The sequence below is a fragment of the Rhamphochromis sp. 'chilingali' genome (genome assembly GCF_963969265.1).
Source record: "Rhamphochromis sp. 'chilingali' genome assembly, chromosome: 16".
Taxonomy (NCBI): domain Eukaryota; kingdom Metazoa; phylum Chordata; class Actinopteri; order Cichliformes; family Cichlidae; genus Rhamphochromis; species Rhamphochromis sp. 'chilingali'.
The window spans coordinates 3,296,677-3,304,279 of record NC_137943.1 but is presented as its reverse complement, the minus strand read 5'-3'; the positions used below and the strand labels follow the sequence as shown (position 1 = coordinate 3,304,279).

General features: G+C 39.6%; 1 protein-coding gene across 3 annotated transcripts in view; it reads right to left on the bottom strand.

The window, feature by feature from the left end:
- Window positions 1-1,187: 1,187 nt before the first annotated feature.
- LOC308383780 (solute carrier family 12 member 7-like) overlaps window positions 1,188-7,603 on the bottom strand; it is a 40,693-nt gene continuing 34,277 nt past the window's right edge. For all 3 annotated transcript variants that reach the window (XM_080861894.1, XM_080861895.1, XM_080861896.1), the window contains 4 exons: window positions 5,982-6,151; window positions 5,735-5,749; window positions 5,288-5,421; window positions 1,188-2,243 (listed from right to left, as the gene is read on the bottom strand). In XM_080861894.1, coding sequence (XP_080718020.1) covers window positions 2,152-2,243; window positions 5,288-5,421; window positions 5,735-5,749; window positions 5,982-6,151 — 411 coding nt within the window. In that variant the 3' untranslated portion in view covers window positions 1,188-2,151. The remainder of the gene's footprint in view (window positions 2,244-5,287; window positions 5,422-5,734; window positions 5,750-5,981; window positions 6,152-7,603) is intronic.

The window sequence follows — 7,603 nt, the reverse complement described above, 5'->3', positions numbered from 1 at the left end:
GTATATTGCCTAAATAAAAAACACAGAAACTCCCTTCAAGCTGGGACCCAATTATCTGTTTAGTGTGTGCAATCACAGCTGACCAGTAGGGAGAGATTTTAGGACATTCCCAAAAGATATGGAAGTGGCCTGCTGAAGTCTATCCACATCTCCTCCAATATTTCCCTTGGTCAACATTTTTGCTTTGGTGTTCTTTAATCTTAGGTGTAATAAAAAACCTCATAGTGTTCTTCCAAGTGAATTCTCTCCATAGTTCGGAGCTGGAAGTAGTGGCTATAGTTTTACATATATTAGACCAATCTTCTTCTTCAGCTCTATTCCGGCCTCTTTCTTCCATCTAAATTCAATATACGTGGTAGACAATTTCCTTTCTGTTTGTAGTGTTGAGTATATCATAGACATTTTTTTTTTTTAGCACTTTCCCTTTACATATGTTTATAAAGATTTGGACTAAAGACCACCACTCAGTTTGATACAATAATATAAAACTTTGAAGAGGATAAAATATTTACTGTTGGCACGCATTTCAAGTGTTTTGTAACAAAAGGCAGAAATTGAGAGGAGTAGAATGTCATCAGAGACATCACAATGGTCTATATCTGGCTGACTACTACTTTAGTTTCGTTTCCTTTACATACCGTCTTCCTGCTTCCTGCCCTTTGTCTCTGTGTGTTTATAGATATGTTTTATGTGATTGTTATGGGAGGTTCCTTCCAAGTCTTTACAAACACTTCACATTGAGGATAAGCTCATTTTGAGGGTCACAAGCAGTCTAAGCAGAGATTTCAAGTCTTCCCTCCTCCCTCTCGCTAGCCGCTGTCCCCAGGTCCCTACCGAGGCATTCCAGGGCCAGCCGAGCGGCATAATCCCTCCAGTCTGTCTTAGGTTTGGGGTTTCCTGTCAGTAGGATATGTACAAAACACCTCAGCTTTGGAGGCATCAAGAAACCAACCATCTCAATCGGTTCCTTTCACCACAGAGGTGCACAGGCTATTTGACATTTACTGTAGACACAAATTAATTATTGTTGTTTTGCTGTCACACATCATTTTGTCCAGGTCCATATCCATTGTTGTGCCTTGTTTTTCCCCCCTTTATAGTGTACTGGTACCTTAATGCTTATTACCTTTACCAAAGAAAATTAGCACAGAACATATTGCCATAAATAATCAGACATGACAACTTCATTATTATACAGACTTTAAGTTATATTTGTTTTTTGCTAAATAACATCCTAAAAAGAGATGAATCAGTACTAACCTATGATGAAAACAACAACAACAACACTACTATAGAGACTCCATATTGCATCCTTTGCCACTAGCTGTAGTGGCGTCTAAGGAAAGAGCTCACAGACTAACATTATGACAACATACAAAAACTCAGTCAAACTCATCAATAATTAAAATGTCCTGAAACGTTGAAACCAGCAAATCATCTGTATCATTTTCACTCTATTACATCTTCATTATGCTTGGCACATTCCCATCTGTGGCAACAAAAACAGTAATGGCCTAGTGTGTTACGAGCAGCATACGTTTGTTCATGGTCATCAACACATTATTCCACATTTGATATTCTTTCACAATATTGGCTAAAAAACATGTTCAACTCATTTAATCATCCCAAAGTAAAACATTTGTTACAATGAAGTGTCACAACTGGCACGGAAATAAATAATAAAGATCACAAAGGAAATATCATTGAATGTTATTGCCAAACGCAAAAGTATTCCTATAAAAGTCATTGCTGTGATCTTTAGGGTACTCTGTAAAAGGACAGTTTCCACTATATCTGCATGTCTCAGTGAAACCAACGATTGCACTAAAGGCAACAAAAACAAGCTGCAGTTCATGTTTTTTCATCTGGAGGAGTTGGAGTGGTGGAGCCCCTAGTGGTCTGTCTGTAGTCAATCCTCTTCACTTCCAGACTCTGCACTAAGCTGAGGCTGTGCTGTATGCAGAGTCCCTTGTTGTCCAAATGTGGCACTCTTCTCTTCATCAGTCATCCAGGTTATTGTAATCTAAGGAGGTTGGAAATACTGGACTTCTTAAAAAACAAAGTCTGTTGTCACTGTCCCACCTTAAAGCCTTTGTGTCCAAACATGGTTCGTTTAAAGTACACGTCCAAAAAAATAGGAACCTCTTTGCGCTAGGAGTAGATAGTAATGACCTCCCGACCTCCTCCCCGAACCAACAGTACACGGTCTAGACCTTCCATTAAAACTTCCAGGAACTCCATATCTGAGACACACATTCTGGTTAAGGGGGTTATGCACTACTATTAGACTCAATATGCTTTATTATTTTCTTACCAGGATGAATCAGTAAATGCCACTTCAATATCTTTATTCTAAGTATCGGGTTTTTAGGTCTGATGTCATTAGCAGTTTCCAGGTCCAAACTCCACTTCAGGTCCCAAAGTCAAACGAACAGTGCAGCATCACTGAGAGCTAAAAACTGTCTAAATTCTTTCATCTTTAATAAAATGATCAGCGTTGCTGCTTTACCAGGTGTAGTAATTAATTTTAACATCCAGGCATCCATGAAAACAGAATTTATTAAATTTAATGGAGTTAGAAGTTAGCAGGAAGTTAGCTCGCTAGTTTCCACCCAAACATGATATAGCATGTTCTGAATGAGAGATTTCTGAAAAAATTAAACGTACAGCTCTGCTATCACTTCCAACATAAATGAAGACAGAAAAACTAAACAGCAGTAATGTTTGTAGGGTTACTGAAGTTGGGCTAGCTGTTTTATAATGTGCTACATTAGCATAATCTAAACACATTATCACAGTGAAGCTGGAGGATGAACGCTAATGTTTTTCCACTTAACAAAAATTAACATGAATGCTCCACAAATGCAATTGCATTTCTTTTAGGGGCTTGTTCAGATTAAATAAAACAAGATACAAAGCATTAAAACATGTTAAAAACACAACAGCCTTAATAAACGCAAAGTAGTCTGGACCCGGAAGCCGGGTTCATACGTCGTCACTTAAAGACTGGATAGAACTGCTGTTATAGTTGGATAGCTTAGCTTAACTTAGCTTAGAACTGGGGCAAAGAATTAACATTGGTCCAAAATGTAAAAAATAATCCAAAATTCAACCTGGAGTTACGAAGATATGGAAACATTAAGGATTTACTTTGTTTTTTATAAGACTGCTTAGAGTCCTATTAAAACGTTTTCACAACAGCATCTTAGTTTTTATGTTCAGTTTTAGTGTGGTTTAATTAATGACATTAACTGAGTCAATATGCTTTAAAATGCTTCTAGGAGGATTTTTTTAACCTTTGGAAGAAGACACGATTGTTGACTATCTATCCATGCTTAGTTAAGCTAGCTGACTCTAGCATACAAACATGACAGTGCTATTAGGGCTGGGCCATATCATACCGTTCACGGTAATACCGGTATAATGTTGGGCAACGACAAGAAATTGAAATATCGCGATAGAATTTGGGTAAAACGCGTGTGCCTATGTTTTCATACGCATATGGCGGAAAAAGCATGCCGGCGGTGACGGAGAATGAGGAGGGCGAAAGCGGATCGTTGAATGAAGCGGATGAACCAGAAGTGGTTGGTAAAAATGCTGCAGCTTCAGTGGTGTGGAACTGGTTTAGCTTTCGACCGTCAGATACACAACAAAGCACTATTTTTGGTAGCGCATGCTAGCGGGTCATCGTTACTACCGTGTTTTTTGGAAAATACGGCACACTTAAAATCAATCCTTTGATTTTTCTGAAAATCGACAGAGCACCTTATAATCCCGTGTGCCTTATGTATGAACTCTGGTTGTGTTTACTGACCTCGAAACGATTTTATGTGGCGCTCGAAAATCTGTCAAATGTTTTAGGACGATTTTGCTAAGCTACGAACCCACACCGCTTGATGGATTGTCGGAGCATTACCGCTTTTGCAGGCAGGAGTCTCGCGGAGTGATACGTACTGTGCTTCAACATAATATTACCGTATTGTGTGTGTGTGTCTGGTCGTTAAGTGATGACGTGACGAATCCTACTTCCGGGTCTAAAGTAGTCTGCGTTTAATATGGCTTTTGTGTTGTTAACATGTTTAATGTTTTGTATTTTCTTCTATTTAATCTCAAAAAGCTCCTAAAACAGTCAGTGATCACTGTTGACCTCCCTCAGCTTTTATTACCGCTAATCATTTATTTAAGCTCAGTTTTTAAAACCTTAGGATGTAACTACAGCCCAGCCCATGCAGCAGTATATGAATGACTAACCTCGTATTGTGGATGGATTATCTCAGTTGTACTCCTGGCTGAAGTTTGGTCCTTTTACAGCATCCTGCCATGCGATTACATTTGTTCCTGACCGAGAACACTCACAGTAACTTTTATCGAGTGGAAAAAAGTTAGCTTGTTTATATTACGCTAACATAGCTGTGTCGCTAGCGGTCACGTAGCACATCATTATATACCAGCTAGCCCAACTTCAGTAACCCTACAAACGTCACTGCTGTTTAGTTTTCTGTCTTCATTTATGCTGGAAGTGATAACAGAGCTGTACGTTTTAATTTGTTTCCAAAACCCCGCAGTCAGGACATGCTATATTGTATTTAGATATAAGCTAGCGAGCTAACTTCCTGCTAACTTCTAACTCCGTTAAATGTCATAAATTCCGTTTTCATGGATGCCTGGATGTTAAACTCAATTGTTACACCTGGTAGAGCAGAACGCTGATCATTTTATTAAAGATGAAAGACTTTAGACAGTTTTTCAACTCTCAGTAATGCCATAGTGATCGTTTGATATATGGACCTGCAGCGGAGTTTAGGTCCAGACACGGCTAGTGACGTCAGACTTAACAACCGGATAACCTCTTTTTAAGTTTTGTGGATATTATACATGGTTATGCTGAGGATATGTTGGCCAGTTTCCACTGGAAATGCCTTTTGGTTAAACTATCAGCAAGGAATTTGCACTGTTACGTTTTTATATAACTTTAATGCACATAAAAAACAGCTGCTTATTTTTGCACTAATAAAGTTGTGGAGTTGTAAAGTATTTTGTCTAGTGTCAATTATATCGTCAGTTATATCATTATCGCAAATTTTCAAATGTATAGCTTGATAAATATTTTTGGTCATATCGCTCTGCTCCAAGTGCTATGACTAATCTCATATTAATAGCAAGAAAGTGGGTGTCTAAATATCAAACAGTTTATCTACTGTGGTTGACTAAATGACTGAACAACTCACAGACTGAAAGAAAAATCCAGTTAAGGGCTTAATACTGCTGGTACTTTGAAAAAGGATACAGTTGTCATCCCCTTTCTTGTTCTTTGGTGGGCCCGGCATGTTCAGCAAGACGAGCTCCGAGTTACAGGATTTCTTCACCACCACCTCGTTCAGTTTCACCGCTGTGTGCATCCTCCGCACATTAGAGTGGTTGCTATGTTTAACCAGAGACATTAACAAGGTCTTTAATTTAACAAAAAATCATGCAACACAGTCAATCATCTTCTAAAGTATGCTATACTATCATTCATCTGTCCACTCAAGTGCAGTATAAAAGATTGGGGATGACAATGAAGGATGCAAATGCAGATGGATGCAGTTTCCTTGTGATAAAAGCACGAGCTTTTTGTCTCATCACGTATGCATGCATGAACTAGTTAATCGCTTTTCTACCAGCATGCCAACAGAGATTATTTCACACGTGAAAAAGTTCAAGCACATGCAGCCAAGAAGTGAAAGTTACTTACAGATTCTCCCACTCACTAGAGGATAGAGGATGGGGGATAGAGGATGGGGGACACACATCCAACATTAATAGCAAAATATAGCCTCTAAATATTCAGAGATTGTATTTAAATCATCACGCTGTCACTCCAGGAATCCCTCCTGCAACATTTTGAGTAAATTTGCAATGCCACTTTCTTGCAATATATATTCTAAATTCTGTTTATGTATGTGTCAAAAGTGTGAGGCAGCATACTTAGCTCTACTTACGGTTTCATGTTGAACATGTCTTTCACTGCCATGTTTTCTTTGTGTTTGTTCCTCTCATTCTGCAGTTTGTCTTTGGTCCAGGTCATGTGGACACGATCAGAAGTGGCGCCAGCAGCCTTGTCATTCGCTGCAGAATGAGATGCTGTGTTCCGGTCGTGAATCAGCTGAGCCTGAACAGACGGTGACATGATATAAAGTCTTATTAGTTCCGTGATCTTCACCCTTAATCTTTCATTAGGAGAGCTGATACTGAATACCACAGCTTTTCAGGAAATGGAGACATTCTAATATGGAAAGAAAAAATGATGAGAAGAAATGTCTGACATGACAGCAGTCAAGCGATATGTTTAAGAGCATAAAGTACATGCAGACTCAAAGAATCACATGAATGAAGAAAAGCCTCAGCTTCCCTCATGTGATGGTAACACTTCTATATATGACTAAATTATTAAAAACCTGCAAATTCATATGTGCAAAACCTTCTGCATATTCTTTTGCAGGACTTGTTTTTACATTTTTAAAAGTGGTTCTCTTTGACTCAAGTCTCCACCTGCATCTGGGACCCCATGCAGACACCTTTGGACTAGGCACGCGCTTCCAAACTGCCTCAATGATTCCCATCACCAACAGGGCAGACTCTGACCCTGTGGACCTTTCTGCAGCCTTTGGCACTGATTCTCACACCATTCTTCTCTCTCACCTCTGGCTGGCTTTCTTGGCCTCACTGGTACTGAACTCTCACAGTTTCAGTCCTACTTTTCCAACTGAACACAGCTTGTCACCTTAGGAGACTCTTGCTCCACCTCTATTCCAGTTAACCATGGGGTGCCTCAAGGCTCTGTGCTTGGACCCCTTCTCTTCACCATCTACATGCTCCCTCATGGGCAGTGGTGCCATGGTTTCTGTTTCCATTCTTATGCTGACAACACACAGCTGTCAGTGCTAAACTCTCCACAATCAAAGCTCCTTGACCAAACGTCTGCATGAAATTACAACATGGATTTTAACTACCTAGCTCAAAAGCAATAGCACTGTGCTTTTGCTTGTGGCCATCAAGACCCTGCTCCAGAAGAATGGAGCTCTTCATCGACATGGGTGATCCCCCCCATCTCAGCAACCCCTGGACTCAATTTAATTTCAATTTAATTTATATAGCACGTAATCACAACAACAGTTGTGGCACTTTATAATGTTATAATGTTCTACACTTTTATTCCAGGGTTATTATAAATCTGTCACCAAAGCAGCTTTTCTTCGTCTAATGAACATCTCTTGACTTTGGTCATCGCTCACTGACTCTTTGGCGCTATCTGGCTGCAATGGAGTCCCATTTGGGATCCCCAACATATCACTCCACATAAAGCTCAACTGGCTCCTGGTCACGTCACGCATCATTTACAAGTTGCTTCTGCTCATTTATAAATCCTGTTAATGACCTGGGCCCTCAGTACCTGTCTGGCCACCCATACATGCAGCCTTGGATGATGTGATCCTCAGCCATGGGGCTCTTTTCTGTCCCTCGCACCAACCTCCATATCTTCTTTAAAACTCCCATCCGTTCTTCAAAACTCACCTCTTCTTTAATTTCTAGATTTTTTATTATTGTTTTAATAAAGTGTCGT